Raw genomic sequence first — 18,742 nt, forward strand, 5'->3', positions numbered from 1 at the left:
CCTGTTCACAGGACCTGCGGCTAAGCTCAAGGGTAAAATACAGCTTGACAAAGCATCCCTAGGCAGCTCCTTCCCAAACGTGCTTAGAAGGGAACAGGGAAAGGCGGGTATGTTTTCTCACTGAGGTTCTTCTAGTGGCTGGAATCTGGTAAGAGTACCAAGTCGTAGGGATATGGATATATTTTCCCTTTGGGACTCCATAAAGTTAAATGTTGGGCTGAAAAAAGGATGCAGCCTATAAACAAGTATTTTTCCTGAAACCGGCCGCACACGGAAACGCTGAGCTCCCCCTCAGGGAGCGGTTTCAGGAGCCAGCTGAGCATGGCTGGCACTGGCCAGAGGGAGCCATTCACCCTCCCACCACGTATGCCCACCTGCAAACCTGGGTTCTGAGTCCCCACGCAGGGGACAGATCTGAAAATTCCAATTTGTGTCCGTTCAGGCCGTCGACAGGAATGACAGCCTGGCGGGCTGCAGTGACTGCACACAGCTACCCTGTGAGCTCCACTTGTGTAGGTGTAGGTGGGTGACAGGAGTGTGACGACACAGATGGGCAGTCCACCAGGAGGAAGCCCACAGCAGACGTCAACCATCGCTTTATTAAGGCTGCCAGTTGGGGGGCTGAGTCATGCGTTCCACAGACACCACCACTGCCCCCAAGGTCCACTTTTGGTGACCCTGAAGGCAGAGACTCCTGAGATCTCGGCCACAATCTAGGGTGAGCCACCCACAGTGCCCTGCTGGATAGGGGGGTATGCGAACTGCATAGGGGGCCCTCAGCAGGCATCTTCCTGCCTAGGGTGGGGCTGGCTCCAGCAGGCCCTGGGCTCAGGCAGGGGGAGTGGCGGGAAGGCAGGGACATCCCCCCGCCCTCCGGCCTATGGCTTTGTTGCCCTATTGCCACCAGCGCAGAAGCAGTGTGCTACACTGTGAGGTGATGAAGAAGAGCCCCGGGAGGGAGCAGGCAGCTCTGTGCCTGGGGCCTGGCCAGACCTCAGGGGTGCGGTGGCCCTGCTCCTGTTCCCCCTCAGCTCCTCCCAGCGATGGGTCTCCTCCAGTGGAGGCCAGTCACTCAGAAGTGGACCCGCAGCACGTCCTGGCTAGCAACCAGCCACTGGCAGGCTGTGCACGTCATGGGCAGGGAGCGTTGCTTCTCACCCAGGCAGGGTCGGCACAGGAGGTGGCCACAGGGCAGCTGGTACACCGGCTCCTTTTTGAAGTAGGGAGAAAACACTCTTTTGCAGGAGGCACACTCGGGGCCTGGGATGCTCCCAGGCTGCTCTGGTAAATCAGGAAGGAAAACAGACCAGGGTTAGGAAAGCTGCTCCGTGGTCCACGCTGCTCTGAGAGGCAGAGCCTTCCCACCGTGCAGCTGCAGCATCTGGCTTCATCCCTCCCAAGCCCACCCCAGGCTGATCAGGGAGGGGAGTGGAAGCGGGAGAGGGAGCCCAGGAACTTGGGAGGCCTCTTCTCTATCATCTTTGACCAAATCTCAGTGCCTCTACAAATGCTTGAGAAGAGTTGGCTTCTGAGGGCAGCAGGCAGTCTGCTGGTCTCCTAGCAAGGTATACTTTCCACCGCAATAGGTGGCCAAGGCTGGAGCAAGGCACAGCTCACTCTGACAAGATAAACTGCAAGAAATGTGAGAGGCGACAAGAGAAGGAAAACGCAGGCCAGTGGGGTGGCTCACGCCCGTAATCCCAGCATTTTGGAAGGTTGAGGCAGGAGGATCACTTGAAGCCAGTAGTTCGAGACCAGCCTGGGCAACATAGTGAGATCCTGTCTCTACAAAAAAGGAAAAAAAAAAAAACAAAAAAAACAAAAGGAAAAGCAGCACGTAGTCCAGTGTACCAAGGATGGGGAAGTGTGAGAAGGGAGGTCAGCAGAGACAGGGCTGAGGGCTGCAGCGCACCTGCCACTGGGACCTGGCTCCTGCTCCCTTCAGCCCTGTAGCCTGCTGACCCCTCACTGCTACTGGCAGCCCTGCTCCTGACTCCTCAATCCCGCTCCTGTGCTGCTCTGGCCCTCTGGGAAGGCTCTCCCTCCTTCCGCAACTCCTGCAGGGTATCCTTGAATGAGGGTCACAGTGAGCAGCTCTGGCCATGCCCTACCAGGCTGCACCCATGGCTCTTCCTTCCCTCATGGTCCCTCTGGAGAGTGACAGGGGATGGGCTTGCCTGTCTTCCTTGCGGTCCATGTCTCCATTCCTAGCCACTACTCTCTGGAGGACCCCAAAGGAACCTCAAACCAATTTGCTTCAGAAATGTTTCTTAAACCCCCTTCTCTCTGTCCATTTCATCACCATAATCCAGGCCGCTCAATGCATCTCTTCCTAACTTATTCACTCTGCTCCAGGCTTGTCCTCTCAATCTGTCCTGAAAGCTGCCTCCAATGACCCACCTATGTAACTTGACCACCCCATGCCTCTGCTTTCTACCTTTTAGGGGCTTCCCATCTTTTGGGACAGTCAAGACTCCCTGCACGGCCCACCCAGCCTCCTCACCTCTCTTCACACCAGTCTCAACTTTTGGAGTCCAGCAGCTTCCAATCACTTCTCTGCACACTCTGCGCTGCTGGCACCCTCACTTTGTGCTTGCTGTTCTCTTTGCCTAGAATGTCCTTATCTGGAGACCTCGCTCAGACTACACTCATTCCAGGAAGCCACCCCAGACTGCCCCTTTCCTGTGCTTTCAGAGCCCACTAGCCCTTCTCAGCCTCCAAGGTAGGATGCCTGCTTCCTCCCCAGGCTTTGCAGGCCCTGAGGGTCAGGACTATGTCCATGTTTCTCATCTGGCCTCAGGACCTGGCACAGCACCTCACAGGGCAAGTGCTCCATCCACATGTGATGAATGGACCTGACATCGACACTCAGGCACCAGGCACCAAAGAAGGGAGGGCAGGGGTGCCCTACACGGGGGAGCAGGAACTGAAGTGTTCCTGCCTCCACATCCCTGAGAACTGTAGCCAGGAAAGAGTGGCCTGGCTGTGGGTGTTTTCTTTGGGCCAAACATTAAGCAACACAAAAGTATTGGGTACCTCTCCTATACACACAAGCCAAGAATTCCCCCAGTGAGTGGAAAGTTGAACCTCTACAGGGAAAGGAAGGAGGGAGAGAGAAGCAAGGGAGGAATGAAGGTGGGGAGAGTGGGGAAAGAAGGGAGGGGAGGAAGTAGGAGGAAAGAGCTGACTGCTTTTCAGTGGTGCCCCTTTCATACAGGCTCTGCTAGAGGCTTCAGAGACCGACCCACAGTGCATGATGAGAATTTATTTTTCATCAGAGTTTTAAAAACCACACCTGCCCCAACACCACAGAAGCATGCAAGGGCCCCAATTCCCCCCAGCACCGACCAGAAGTCCCATTAAAAGGTCTCAGAGGCCCAGAGCCCCAGGGGCAGTTTCAGTGACAGGAAAAAAAAATCATCAATGAAAAGACAATTATTGTGCCCTGGGCAGACTGGAAACCTAAGTATATAACTGCAAACTGAGGTGATTAAGTGAGAGGATAAAAAAGAGGACTTGCTTTGAACAGGGTGGGCTAACATGGCCTCCTGTAGGAAGAGCTGTGAGAATAAAAAGGAGCCAGCCACGAAGAATGAAAGGAGAGCAAGCACAAAGAACAGACTATCCATTAAAGAAAAAGACAGTGGTCAGGCATAGTGGCTCGCGCCTGTAATCCCAGCATTTTGGGAGGCCGAGGCGGGTGGATCACCTGAGGTCAGGAGTTCGAGACCAGCCTGACCAACATGGTTAAACCCCGTCTCTACTAAAAATACAAAAATTAGCCAGGCATGCTGGTGGGCACCTGTAGTCCCAGCTACTTAGGAGGCTGAGACAGGAGAATTGCTTGAACCAGGGAGGAAGAGGTTGCAGTGAGCCGAGATCATGCCACCGTACTCCAGCCTGGGTGACAGAGTAAGACTCTGTCTCAAAAAAAAAAAAAAAAAGAAAGAAAGAAAGAAAGAAAGAAAGAAAGAGAGAGAGAGAGAGAGAGAGAGAGAGAGAGAGAGAAAGAAAGAAAGAAAGAAAGAAAGAAAAAGAAAGAAAGAAAGAAAGAAAGAAAGAAAGAAAGAAAGAAAGAAAGAAAGAAAGAAAGAAAGAAAGAAAGAAAGAAAAGAAAAGAAAAAGACATAGTGAGGCTGGGGGCGGTGGCTCATACCTGTAATCCCAGCACTTTGGGAAGCTGAGGCAAGTGGAACACCTGAGGTCAGGAGTTTGAGACCAGCCTGGCCAATATGGCAAAGCACTGTCTTTACTAAATATACAAAAAAAAAAAAAAAACTAGCTGGGCTTGGTGGTGTATGCCTATAATCCCAGCTACTAGTGGGGGCTGAGACAGGAGGATTGCTTGAACCCAGGAGGTAGAGGTGGAGGTTGCAGTGAGCCGAGATTGCACCATTGTACTCTAGCCCGGGCAACGGAGTGAAACAGAGCAAGACTCTGTCTCAAAAAAAAAAAAAAAGACACAGTGAGAGTGGGCTTCAGATAAGACTGCAGAGGAGGAGACATGGGGGCTCCAGCAGGCAGGACCTCAGAGGGAGCAGGAGTTGAGGTTTTATCCTAAGTTCAGGGGATGCCATGGAAGGATTTGAAGGAGTGGAACACAGTGATGGGCTGACATGATAAAAAGATCCGACTGCTGTGAGGATGACGAGCCACAGTGAGGCAAGGATGGGGGATACCAGCAGGAGCTACTGCAGGAGTCTGGGGTGAGGCAGCGGGAGCTGCGGCCAGGGCAGGGGCCAAGGAAGGAGAGTAGGGGACTAACCTGAGGTCTACCTTGGGGGAGGATGGATAGGACCTGATAATGAACAGAATATCAGGATGGGGACACTGAAGGAAATGGAGAATGACTTCTGTGTTAGAAGCTTCACTACAAGACAGAAGATGCTGCCCTTACCCAGGTGGGACGAAGGGGACAGTGAGGGGGAAAAGCTCTGGAGGGCAGATGTGAGCAGTGCAGAGTCTGAATGTTTCCTTGAGAGAGGATGCTGGGGCCAGGCACGATGGCTCACGCCTGTATTCCCAGCACTCTGGGAGGCCGAGGCGGGTGGATCACCTGAGGTCAGGAGTTCGAAACCAGCCTGGCCAACATGGTGAAACCCCATCTCTACTAAAAATACAAAAATTAGCTAGGCGTGGTGGTGGGCCCCTGTAATTCCAGCTACTTGGGAGGCTGAGGCAGGACAATCACTTGAACCCAGGAGGCGGAAGCTGCAGCTGAAATTGCGCCATTGCACTCCAGGCTGGACAACAGGAGCAAGACTCCATCTTAAAAAAAGAAAAAAGAGAGAGGATGCTGAGTGCTGTCAGGGTGGCAGGATTAGTTCCAGGGAGAGGCAGAAGCTACAGGGAAACATGGGCAGTCGCCAGAGACGTGGGTTCTCACTTGGGTAACAGAGAGTATTGAGATTAGAGTCCAGAGCCAGAGCTGGTGGAGAAAGCAATTGGCAATGGAAACTGAAGAGGGACCACCGAAGATAGGAGAAAAGAAGCAAAACAGCCTAAAAGCCAAGAGAGAAGGCGTTGCATGGGCTCCATCTCATAAAAAATGCCTCGTGCTGCAATCAGTTTCTCTTGCTTTGTATCCTAATAGATTCTGGCATACAGTAGGGGCCAAGGTTCATTTTAGGCAAAATTGGCCCATAAGCTGCCACTGCTCTTTCTAAGACACTGATGGAAGTGTTAATCTGAAGGGATGAGGACAACAAACCCAACCAAAGCTCTCTTTACATTTACATAAAGTGCCCTGGATGTCAGATTGGAGACAGACTAGATGAGAAAAAATAACAAAAAAGGCCAGGCGCGGTGGCTCACTCCTGTATCCCAGAGCTTTGCGAGGCTGAGGAGGGCGAATCACAAGGTCAGGAGCTCGAGACCAGCCTGGACAACATGGTGAAATCCCGTCTCTACTAAAAATACAAAAAATTAGCCAGGGTGGTGGGCGCCTGTAATCCCAGTTACTCAGGAGGCTGAGGCAGCAGAATAGCTTGAATCCAGGAGGCGGAGGTTGCAGTGAGCTGAGACTGTGCCACTCCATCCTGGGCAACAGAGCAAGACGCAGCCTCAATAAATAAATAAATAAATAAATAACAACAAAAAAAAGAGAAACAATCCTCAGGAGAAAATAATATTAGATCTCACAAGGAAACACAGCAGAGGGTGGCCAAGCCCTATATCCACAGAATTACTAAGGATTGACTAAAGAAAGCTTTTCTTGTGAGGAGTTTAAGTTCATAGGCAGCCCCTCAACTACCCCTGGAAAAGGCAGGAGAACAGGTTCTCTCCCAGGCTGAGTGTTGGAACTGAAAGGGGAGGCTGGCCAGGCAGGTCCACAGAGCCCCCAGGGACTTGGCCCAGCATTCAGACACAGAAAACAGACCACCCATTCCAAGGCTCCAAGGAGATGGCGGGGCCCATGTTACCCGAGCCGGTGCCAGGCCTCCAGGAAGTGCTGCTCCCTCTTGTGCCAAGGTGCTGGAGCTGTCCCCTGGTCAGCCGTGCCGTGAAGGAGGGCATGGAGCCAAGGGTGGATGCCAAGGCAATTTCCAAGCTTTGTGACAGCTTCTGCTCGTGGGACAGTGGACCTGTCGAGAGATGCGCACAGCACAACATCCAGAGACAGGCTCCGCAAAAGAGAACAGCCCCAAGTCCTTCGAGGGCTATAAAAACGGCACCTCCAATCTCACACATCAATGTAATGAAACTCCATTCTAATGTCTACTGGCAGACTATAACAGAACACCGGGAGGTGAAGCCCTAGGAATCCTGGCAGTTCCTGCCCATCCCACCCGCTTCAGGCTTTTCTTCTCCTGGAGAAACTGCTAGGCAGGCATGAGCCACCTCGTGGCTCAACTGCAGAACTGCACCCTCCTTTTTTTTTTTTTTTTTTTGAGACGGAGTCTTGGTCTGTCGCCCAGGCTGAGGAGTACAGGGGTGCCATCTCAGCTCACTGCAACCTTCGCCTTCTGGGTTCAAGCGATCCCTCTGTCTCAGTCTCCCAAGCAGCTTGGACTACAGGCGTGCGCCACCATGCCTGGCTAATGTTTTGTATTTTAGTAGAGATGGAGTTTCACCACGTTGGCCAGATCTGACCTTGTGATCCACCTGCCTTGGCCTCCCAAAGTGCTGGGATTACAGGCGTGAGCCACGGTGCCCAGCCTCCTTTCTAAAGGCCTCCTTGCTGGCCAAGAAAATAACTGGGGCAAGCAAATGCCAGCTTTGGACTCCTGCTCCCTGGCCCCCATTCCCTCCCCAGCAGCCTTAGTCTTCTCTTTCCCTAACTCCACCCTTCTGGGGACCCCACCACCCCCCAGGGGGGTTCATCTGCATTTTCTAGGTGTTCATGTCCTCTCTTCCCTGTTAAGTAAAACAAAGCAGTTATTACCGAATAGAACTAAGACCCCACGTTGACCACGCCACAATTTAGGGAACCTTCAGTGTAGGATCAATAGAAAGCCAAGCCATGGAATGAGGGTGAAGGCCAAAGGGATAGGGGGACAGCTGCCCAAGAAAAGCCCCAGGGACCTGCCTGGCAGCAAAATTTGCAATGCTGTCCCAAAGAGGGGAATGGAACCTTCTGTCCACTGTTAGCAGGACACAGGACATCAGTTTAGGGCCTTGAAGGAGCCCTAGTCAGCGTGGTCCTAAGTCACCAAGTCTGTCAAGGCCAACAGGACTGAGGCCTCCACAAACTGACATTGATGCCTAAGGACGTTTTTCCTTGTTCCACCCCACCGCATCTCAGATGCTTCCAGGAGTTTCTGAAGGTTGTGTTAACTAGAATTTACTCTTAAAACCAAAGACACAGAAATAAACATTAAGCATACTATTTGCATAGTCTTTTAGAAGAACATAGGAAACTAAAAGAATGATCAACTCTAAATAGAATAATTTCCATAAGGAAAAAGAAAAGGCTGCCAGGCCAGGCACAGTGGCTCACACCTGTAATCCCAGCACTTTGGGAGGCTGAGACAGGCAGATCACCTGAGGTCAGGAGTTGAAGACCAGCCTGGTCAACATGGCCAAATCCTGTCTCTACTGAAAATACAAAAATTAGTGGTGCATGCCTGTAATCCCAGCTACTCAGGAAGCTGAGGCAGGAGAATCGCTTGAACTGAGGAGGCAGAGGTTGCAGTGAGCCAAGATCACACCACTGCACTCCAGCCTGGGTGACAGAGTGAGACTCCATGTCAAAAAAAAAAAAAAAAGGAAGGAAAGGAAGGGAAAGGAAAGGAAGAAAGAAAGAGAGAGAAAGAAAGAAAAGAAAGAGAGAGAAAGAAAGAAAAGAAAGAGAAAGAAAGAAAGAAAGGAAAAGAGAAAGAGACAAAAGAAAGAAAAAGAAAGAAGAAAAGAAAGAAAGAGAGAGAAAGAAAAAGAAAGAAAGAAAGAAAGAGAAAGAAAGAAAGAGAAAGAGAAAGAAAGAAAGAGAAAGAAAGAAAAGGTGTCAAAGAGCTACCCTCCACAAGCACCAGGCACTGACAATCACAGGGACTTCTACTAGACAGGCAGAGTGGGTACTCCAATACTATTCAATTGTTCCAGAGCACAGAAAAGAAAAAATTCTAAATTTAACAAAAAAATACATTGATAACACCTGACCAAAGATGGCACACGCACACACACAACTACAGTCCAACTTCACTAATGAATACAAAAATCCTAACACTAGCAAACAGAACCATTAAAAACTATTAACAGGGGCCAGACACTGTAGCCCATGCCTGTAATCCCAGCATTTTGGGAGGCCAAGGCAGGTGGATTGCCTGAGCTCAGGAGTTCATGACCAGCCTGGGCAACATGGTGAAACACTGTCTCTAATAAAATACAAAAAATTAGCTGGGCGTGGCAGCATGTGCCTGTAGTCCCAGCTACTAGGGAGGCAGAGGCAGGAGAATTGCTAGAATCCAGGAGGCAGAGGTTGCAGTGAGCTGAGATTGCACAAGTGTACTCCAGCCTGGGTGACAGCGTGAGACTCCGTCACTACCAAAACAAACAAACAAAAAAATTAACAGGGCTGGGCATGGTGGCTTACGCCTGTGAGCCACCAGCACTTTGGGAGGCTGAGGCAGGCAGATCACCTGAGGTCAGGAGTTCGAGACTAGCCTGGCCAACATGGCAAAACCCCATCCCTACTAAAAAATACAAAAAAATTGGCCAGGTTAGGGGGCTCACGCCTGTAATTCCAGCACTTTGGGAAGCCAAGGTGAGCGGATCACCTGAGGTCAGGAGTTCGAGACCAGCCTGGCCAACATGGTGAAACCCTATATCTACTACAAATACAAAAATTAGCCAGGCATGGTGGCAAGCGCTTGTAATCCCAGCTACTCGGGAGGCTGGGGCAGGAGAATCACTTGAATCCGGTAGGCGGAGGTTGCAGTGAGCCGAGATTGTGACACTGCACTCCAGCCTGGGCAACAGAGTGAGACTCCATCTCCAAAAAAAAAAAAAAATTAGTCGGGTATGGTGCTATGCACCTGTAGTCTTAGCTACTCAGGAGGCTGAGGCAGGAGAATCACTTAAATCCCAGCAGCAGAGGTCACAGTGAGCAGAGATTGCATCACTGCTGCATTCCAGCCTAGGCGACAGAGAGACTGTCTCCAAAAAAAACAAACAAAACAAAAAAGAAACCATTAACACGCCAGGCATTATGGCTCATGCCTGTAATCCCAGCACTTTGGGAGGCTGAGGCAGACGGATCGCTTGAGATCAGGAGTTCCATGGCCAACATGGCGAAACCCCGTCTCTACTAAAAATACAAAACACTAGCCAGGTGTGGTGACAGGTGCATGTAATCCCAGTTACTTGGGAGGGTCAGGCGGCAGAATCGCTTGAACCTGGGAGGCAGAGGTTGCAGTGAGCCGAGATCACACCACTGCACTCCAACCTGGGTGACAGAGCGAGACTCTGTCTCACAACAAAAACAAAAACAAAACAAAAAAAACAACCATTAACATGAAAAGATTCATGACCAAATGGAGTTTACGAATGTAAGAATGGTGCAGTATTAGAAAACCTATTACGTATTTTACTACAGTAAAAGATCTGAGGGGCCAGGCGCGGTGGCTCATGCCTGTAATCCCAGCACTTTGGGAGGCCGAGGTGAGTGGGTGTCCTGAGGTCAGGAGTTTGAGACCAGCCTAGCCAACATGGCAAACCCCCATCTCTACTAAAAATACAAAAAACAATTAGCTGGGCATGGTGGCAGATGCCTGTAGTCCCAGCTACTCGGGAGGCTGAGGCAGGAGAATGGTGTGAACCTGGGAGGCGGAGCTTGCAGTGAGCGGAGACTGGGCCACTGCACTCCAGCCTGGGTGACAGAGCGAGACTCTGTCTCAAAAAAAAACAAAAACAAAAAAACCAAAAAACTAGCCGGGTGTAGTGACAGGCACCTGTAATCCCAGCTACTTGGGAGACTGAGGCAGGAGGATAGCTTGAACCTAGGAGGCAGAGGTTGCAGTGAGCTGAGAGCATACCACTGCACTCCAACCTGGGTGACAAGAGCGAGACTCCGTCTCAAAACAAAAACAAAAACAAAACAAAACAGAAAACTATTAACATTAAAAGATTCATGACCAAATGGAGTTTACTCTACAAATGTAAGAATGGTGCACTATTAGAAAACCTATTAACATATTTTATTACATTAAAAGATCTGAGGGGCCAGGCGCAGAGGCTCAAGCCTGTAATCCCAGAACTTTGGAAGGCTGAGGTGGGTGGGTCACCTGAGGTCAGGCGTTCGAGACCAGCCTGGCCAACATAGTGAAACCCCATCTCTACTAAAAATACAAAATTAGCCGGTATGGTGACGCATGCCTGTTATCCCAGCTACTCAGGAGGCTGAGGTGGGAGAATAGCCTGAGCCCGAGAGGCAGAGGTTGCAGTGAGCTGAGATTGCGCCACTGCACTGCAGCCTAGGCAACAAGAGCGAAACTCTGTCTCAAAATAATAATAATAATAATAATAACAACATAATTTCCACTGATACTGAAAAGCATGAAACAAAGTTTGATTCCCCAATCCTGGATAAAAATACTCAATAAAATAGGAATCAGTGGTAGAAGAGGGTTTCTGAAATGTCTCCAGGTAAACCCTACCTCCTGCTATTCATGTTCTTGGGTATCCTCTCCCCTTGAGTGGGCTGGACTTAGAGACTTGCTTCTAACAAACAGAACACAGTGATCCATTTCTCCACCAGGCAGGAAGGACACTGGTGTTGAGGCTGACATACCTATCAAGGACAACCACTACCGTGGCTTCCGGTGCTTTGACGAAACCTCAGATGAGCGGCCCTCTGGCCAGGTGTCTGAGGTTTCATATTGTTGGTGCATTCGTTGTGTTCCTGGGGGTTGCAGCTAAGTTTGCTGCAGCTGAAAGAAGAAAGAAGGCACAGGCAGATCTCTTTTTTTTCTTTTCTTTTTTTTTTTTTTTTGAGATGGAGTCTCGCTCTGTCGCCCAGGCTGGAGTGCAGTGGTACAATCTCAGCTCACTGCAACCTCCACCTCCCGGGTTCAAGTGATTCTCCTGCCTCAGCCTCCTGAGTAGCTGAGACTACAGGCATGCACCACCATACCCAGCTAATTTGTTAATTTTTAGTAGAGAAGGGGTTTTACCATGTTGGCCAGATGGTCTCAATCTCTTGACCTCATGATCCGCCTGCCTCAGCCTCCCAAAGTGTTGGGATTACAGGAGTGAGCCACCATACTCGGCTCACACACAGATTTCTACAGAAATGATGATTCCATGAAGGATTATGAGAAGATGAGGAAGGCTGGTATCTTTCAGAGTGCAAAGTAATTTTGGAATATAAAGAATTTCTTGGCCGGGTGACAGAGTGAAAGTCTGTCCTAAAAATACAAAAATCAGCCAGGCGTGTTGGTACGCACCTGTAGTCCCAGCTATTCCAGAGGGTGAGGCATGAGAATTGCTTGAACCCGGGAGGCAGAGATTGAAGTGAGCTGAGATCACACCACTGCACTCTACCCTGTGTGACACAGTGAAACTCCATCTCGAAGGAAGGAAGGAAGGAATGAAGGAATGAGGGAAGGAGGGAAGGAGGGAAGGAGGGAAGGAGGGAGGGAGGGACGGAGGGAGGGAGGGAGGGAGGGAGGGAGGGAAGGAAGGAAGGAAGGAAGGAAGGAAGGAAGGAAGGAAGGAAGGAAGGAAGGAAGGAAGGAAGGAAAGAAAGAAGCAAGGAAGGAAGGAAGGAAAGAAGCAAGGAAGGAAGGAGGGAAGGAAGGAAGGAGGGAGAGAAGGAGGGAAGGAGGGAGGGAGGGAGGGAAGGAAGGAAGGAAGGAAGGAAGGAGGGAAGGAAGGAAGGAAGGAATTCTTTGGGTTGAATTACACAGAAGTTTGTCACTGATCTGTGTTCTCGAAGTAAGAAATATGAAGATGGAGGCTAAGAAATCATCTCTCTTGATATTATAAATAAGCAATTAACAAATACCTTGGGAAAAATAAGAATACAATAGAAGTGAGGAGTGTGACTTTCAATATTACATTCTAAAAGATGGATTTCCCTCATCTGTGCACTCTCTCTGGAACGCACAGCTGCCACACAGGGCACTGCCCTATGGAGAGGCCCATGTGGCAAAGAACTGAAGGCAGCCTTTGGCCAACAGCCAACCAGCAAGTGAGGCCTCAGTCCAACAATGCATCAACGAGCTGAATCTTGCAACAATCATGCGGGTGAGACTAGAAGTAAATGCTTCCCCAGTTGATCCTTGAGATGACCACAGCCTCGGCCACCAGTTTGATGGCAGCCATGGGAGACCCTGAAGTAGAGAATTCAGCCAAGTTATGCTGGGATTTGTGACCCACAGAAGTTATGAGACAATGAATGTTTGTTGCTGTAAGCCAGTAAGTTTTGGGGTAATTTATTACCTAGCAATAGATAACCAATACTTCTTTAACATGATAAAAACATCTATCTCAGGCCAGGCGCAGTGGCTCATGTCTGTAATCCCAGCACTTTCGGAGGCCAAGGTGGGTGAATCACCTGAGGTCGAGTTCAAGACCAACCTGGTGAAACCCTGTCTCTACTAAATATACAAAAAATTAGCCAGTGTGGTGGTACATGCCTGTAATCCCAGCTACTTGGGAGGCTGAGGCAGGAGAATTGCTTGAAGCTGGGAGGCGGAGGTTGCAGTGAGCCGAGATCGCACCATTGCACTCCAGCCTGGGTAACAGAGTGAGACTCCATCTCAACAACAACAAAAAAACATCTATCTCAGCCTAAGATCCAACATCTGGCTTACGCTGAGGCATTCACACTGAACACATTCAGCTGCAGAGGTCACTCAGTGAACCAGGGCTACTCACCTCAGGTGACAGCAGCATCACTGGCCCCAGAAATCACTGGCAACGCCCCAGGGAAGAGGCAGGAAGCCAGGATCCTTAAATCTCATACTCAACAATGTTGCAGGCTGGGCGCAGTGGCTCACAGAACCCAGCACTTTAGGAGGCTGACGCAGGCAGATCACGAGGTTAACAGATCGAGACCATCCTGGGCACCATGGTGAAACCCCTTCTCTACTAAAAATACAAAAATTAGCTGGGCCTGCTGGCATGCGCCTGTAATCCCAGCTACTCCAGAGGCTGAGGCAGGAGAAGTTCTTGAACCTGGGAGGCGGAGGTTGCAGTAAGCCGACATCATGCCACTGCACTCCAGTCTGGTGACAAAGCAAGACTCCATCTCAAAAAAAAAAAAATAGAAGCCGGGCGCAGTGGCTCATGCCTGTAATCCCAGCACTTTAGGAGGCCAAGGAAGGTGGATCACAAGGTCAGGAGACCGAGACCATCCTGGCTAACATGGTGAAACCTCGTCTCTACTAAAAATACAAAAAATTAGCCAGGCATGGTGGCGGGCACCTGTAGTCCCAGCTTCTCGGGAGGCTGAGGCAGGAGAATGGCAAGAACCCAGAAGGTGGAGTTTGCAGTGAGCCGAGATCATACCACTGCACTCCAGCCTGGACAACAGAGCGAGACTCCATCTCAAAAAAAAAAAAAGAATGTTGCAATTTTACCTGGTGGATCCTGCCAAATGCAATAAAGAAGAAAAACAGAAAAAACAACAGAAAAGAAACACAAAGAAAATGTTGTAATTTGTCCACACATTTACTGAGTACACCTTCTTCAGTGTGGCTTTTCTCTTCAGTAACCCTCTCCTGAAAGGAAGGCCCACAAACCTAGTCCTTTTTCCTTTTCTGTGTCCTCATGCCACAAGGGCGGCGGGGGGCACGGAGAACCTCCATGCAATGTATCCTTGTACCTCTGTGACAGAAACACCACCAAGAGGAGCCCACTGACGCATGAGTAACACAAAGAAGGCACCAGAAGACATACTCTGCTTTGAGGGACTGGCATCTCTCCTCCCAGCAGCTCTGACCAGAGGCTTCAAACCTAGGAAAAACTGTTGACCAGGCCAGGGCACATAAAGGGACCCCAAGGAAGGCAATAGTGCCCATGGGACCATCACCAGCAGAGGAGCGAAACATGCAGACTGAAGCTTCGGAACAGACGAGAACAGATGAGAACAGACGAGAACACATGGAACCCCTCTAAGGCTCCAGGTTGTCCCTAATCTGAAGACAAAGCTGAGGGGCCCCAGGATGGGAAATGGGAAGGAGGCAGCACAGGCACAGCCTTGGGAATGTAAACTGGCCAAGCACAAAGCAAAGGGCAGCAGAGCGAGAGCTCTTGGGAAGGAGATGGATGAGCCCGGCCACAGACACAGGATGCTGAATTACCTGTCGAGCAGTCCATGTGTGTCAGGCTGGGTTCATTGGTGGCTTTCATTTTCTTAGCAGTGTGCTCTGAGGTAGTGGGTAAGACCAAAGGGCTTGTGGCAGAAAAACCGGAAGCATTTATACCAAGGTTACTGTCTGGGACATGTTCAGCCTGCTCTATCTTCCTTTTCTGAGAGGGCAGAACAATGGAAGAAGGGATCACTGCCAATGCCGTCTGTGCTCTCCCAAGCAGGTGGCAGCCAGGGATAGAGTGCTGGAGCAGGAAATGGTCAATCCGGGCCTTGAGGGAGGGGTGAGGCAGGGGCTGAGAGTGTGGAGTAAAAGCTACCCCCGTGAAAGGGTCACTGGGCACTCGGCCCCATGTGGCTTCACTGCGGTTACACTTCTCCAGCGTGCTCTGGTCGATGACCTTGCCTGAGGGCAGCAGCACGGGACAAGGCATGATCTCCAGGGTGATGGGATCCAGGAACTCCTCAGGCACATCCTGAATGATCTCGGCCAGCTTCTGCAGGCTGGAGGGGGCCTGCTGGCTCTCAGACTGGTCCCCGGGGTCACAGTCACTTTCCATGGGCAAGGTTGGGGCCTGCAGAGCCACATCCTGAGGCAGGTTCTCTGAGGCGACCAGCAGGATGCTGTCTATCACCTCCTGGGAGCAGGTCTTGGCCGGCTGACCCCACACTTCCAACCGCTTGATACAAGGGATACCGCCGCCTGTCACATGGGTGATACAGATCCTTAGGTGGGCCACATGGCTAAGGGAAAGAGCCCCTTTATTCCAGAGCTCCTGGGCCACAACAGCAGGGGAGGGGAGTGTGGCTTCCATCGGGCCAAAAGGGGGCCTGGCCTTGAAGCCCCTGTGGCTAAACACCACTTGGCTCTGGTTTTTCAGTAAGACTTTGCCTACCAAGGTGAACGCCTCCTTGTCTGGGACAGATGGCTCAGCTGGGCCCAGGGTCCGGCACTGCGGAGTATTCCAAGACACTCTGCTAGATGAGGCAGATGTGTACATTTCCAGGCCGGTGACGTTCTGACCTCCCCCAGCTGTGAGGTCTATGTTGATCCTACAGATTTCCACATTAAAGGGAAATGAAACTGTCACATAGACTGGTGGTTTAATGAAATACTCTGTCCTGAAACCATGACTTCTCTTTGTGAGATCTTCAGAGATGAGATTTTCTACTTCATAACCATCAGCTGATATCTAGATTTAATAAAAAAAAGCAAGATACAATGATCCAAATGAAGACAATTTGTCGCTTGTAAGAAAACGCTTAAGCCTGAGGTTCCTCGTTTTAAAATTTCCTCTATTAAACTGAATTGTCCCAGATTTTTCTGCAGGCACCCAAGATCAGATCAAAGGCCAAGGGCAACCATGTCCCCAAGTATTGCCCAACCTTACAAATACGAGCAACTTAGCTGGGTATGCTGGCACACACCTGTAGTTCCAGCTACTTGGGAGGCTGAGACAGGAGGATCCCATTAGCCCAGGAGTTAGATAGGCCTGGGCAACATAGCAAGACCCCGTGTCCCTCACCTCCTTGCCCTCCCCTCCACCAAAAAAAAGCAAGCAACAAAATCCTGCCCAATCCAAACAAAACTCCCTTCAAAACAGTATCTGGGGAGAGAACTGCGGGAGAGAGAAAGTATTTCTACCTTTGCTATGACTTTGACAAGACTTGAGATTGATCATCAAAGAACAAAGAGCACAGTGAAGAGGACCCTGCACAAAATGAGTCACAGCTCACCTCATCGTGGCGCTGTGTGATTCCAGAGGTGAGCCTGCCCCATGCTTACCTAAATACCATCTGATGGAATCTAAAGTAACAAGGGCAAAAGTGCAGTAAGCCTGAATCAAATCCACACACATAAGGCAGGAAATGATGAAACACATGACAAAGATAGCATATATTTATGTACATATATTTGTTTTGTTTACCTTGTTGCAGTGAATTCTTGGTCTGAACTGTGGGAGGCAAAGATTTATTACCATCTTTGTGGCTGAGAGGATAGCTTCCAAGCATCAGAAGCAGCCTTAAATAAGAAATAAAACTAAGTATTAGAAAATGTAAAATTCAATTCTAAACTTTCAGACGTTGATTCTTAAGAGAATTAAACAGGATAGCAACAAAAACTTGAACACACACGCTCTCAACAGTCTATACTCACTTTCCTTATATCCTATACATGATGTTGGGGAAAAATCAGTCACTGAAAAATTATAGAGAAGACTTCTCTGGCAGGCTCAACAGGTTAGCAAAGACCTGCCAGTTCTCTGGCCAACAGCTGTTCCAAAGATCCAATGGAGGCAAGGCCCATCAGCTGTGCTGGGGGTCGCCACAGGAAGGGAGTGGCAAAAGTAGCTGAGCTCAGAGAAAGGACAGAGTGTTCAGAATGGAAAGGGTCACAAAAAATAATTGCAGTGGTGGTAAGCATCCTTGTCATTTAATACTTGTCAATGCAATTATGTTTTCTTATTAAAATGAAAATAATGAGTCAAACACATCATTAAGAAATAGAAAATTTAAGGCCGGGCGCGGTGGCTCAAGCCTGTAATCCCAGCACTTTGGGAGGCCGAGACGGGCGGATCACTAGGTCAGGAGATCGAGACCATCCTGGCTAACACGGTGAAACCCCGTCTCTACTAAAAAATACAAAAAACTAGCCGGGCGAGGTGGCGGGCGCCTGTAGTCCCAGCTACTCAGGAGGCTGAGACAGGAGAATGGCCCAAACCCAGGAGGCGGAGCTTGCAGTGAGCTGAGATCCGGCCACTGCACTCCAGCCTGGGCCACAGAGCGAGACTCCGTCTCAAAAAAAAAAAAAAAAAAAAAAAAAAGAAATAGAAAATTTATTAGAGGCGGGGTGTGGTGGCTCATGCCTGTAATCCCAACAATTTGGGAGGCTGAGGTGGTAGGACTGCTTGAGCCCAGAAGTTCAACACCAGCCTGGGAAACATAGCTGGTCTTGTTGTAGAGACCCCATCTCTACAACAAAAAGTTGTAGGGGTCTTGCTATGTCTGATAGGCACCTGTAGTCACAACTATTTGGGAGGCTGAGGTGGGAGGATCACTTGAGCTCAGGAGTTCAAAGCTGCAATGAGCTATGATCACACCACTGCATTCCAGCCTAGGTGACAGAGTGAGGCCCTGTCTCAAAGGAAAAAACAAAAGAAGAGGCCGGGCGTGGTGGCTCACGCCTATAATCCCAGCACTTTGGGAGGCCGAGGCGGGCGGATCACAAGGTCAGGAGATTGAGACCATCCTGGCTAACACAGTGAAACCCCGTCTTTACTAAAAATGCAAAAAATTAGCTGGGCGTGGCACGGGCACCTGTAGTCCCAGCTACTTGGGAGGCTGAGGCAGGAGAATGGCATGAACCCGGGAGGCGGAGCTTGCAGTGAGCCAAGATCCCGCCAGGGCACTCCAGCCTGGGCGACTAAGCGAGGCTCCGTCTCACAAAAAAAAAAAAAAAAAGGAAAGAAAAGAAGAAAAAAAGAAAGGAAGAACAGAAGGAAGGAAGGAAGTTGGGAGGGACAGAAAGAAAGAAAAAGAGAAAGAGGGAGGGAGGGAGGGAGGAAGGGAGGGAGGGAGGGAAGAGAGAGAAGGAAGGATGAGAGGGAGGGAGGGAAGAGAGAGAGGGAGAGAGAGAGAGAGGGAGGGAAGAGAGAGGAGGAGGGAAGAGAGAGAGGGAGGGAAGAGAGAGAGGGAGGGAAGAGAGGGAGGGAGGGAAGAGAGGGAGGGAGGGAAGAGAGAAAGGGAGGGAAGAGAGAGGGAGGGAGGAAAGAAAGGAAGGAAAAGAAAGAAATTATTAGGGTTGAAAAGCACCTTAAAAGGACATCTAGGCTGGGCGCGGTGGCTCATACCTGTAATCCCAGCACTTTGGGAGACCAAGGCAGGCAGATCACCTGAGGTCAGGAGTTCAAAAGCAGCCTGGCCAACATGGGGAAACTCCATCTCTACTAAAAATACAAAAAGCAGCTGGGCACAGTGGCGGGCACCTGT

The 18,742-nt window shown here is 50.1% G+C and overlaps 1 protein-coding gene across 4 annotated transcripts in view; it reads right to left on the bottom strand.

Annotated features, from left to right (window-relative positions):
- Nucleotides 1-579: 579 nt before the first annotated feature.
- Nucleotides 580-18,742, bottom strand: part of LOC105481603 (U-box domain containing 5) — a 54,497-nt gene continuing 36,334 nt past the window's right edge. For 2 of the 4 annotated variants that reach the window (XM_011741306.3, XM_011741307.3), the window contains exons 2-5: nucleotides 16,681-16,775; nucleotides 14,745-15,945; nucleotides 6,423-6,584; nucleotides 580-1,281 (exon numbers count right to left, since the gene is read on the bottom strand). In XM_011741306.3, the coding sequence (XP_011739608.2) occupies nucleotides 1,073-1,281; nucleotides 6,423-6,584; nucleotides 14,745-15,945; nucleotides 16,681-16,734 (1,626 nt within the window). In that variant the 5' untranslated portion in view covers nucleotides 16,735-16,775 and the 3' untranslated portion in view covers nucleotides 580-1,072. The remainder of the gene's footprint in view (nucleotides 1,282-6,422; nucleotides 6,585-14,744; nucleotides 15,946-16,680; nucleotides 16,776-18,742) is intronic. The other 2 variants (XM_011741308.3, XM_011741309.3) reach the window with 2 other exon arrangements.

Source organism: Macaca nemestrina, chromosome 15 (assembly GCF_043159975.1).
Source record: "Macaca nemestrina isolate mMacNem1 chromosome 15, mMacNem.hap1, whole genome shotgun sequence".
Taxonomy (NCBI): Eukaryota; Metazoa; Chordata; class Mammalia; order Primates; family Cercopithecidae; genus Macaca; species Macaca nemestrina.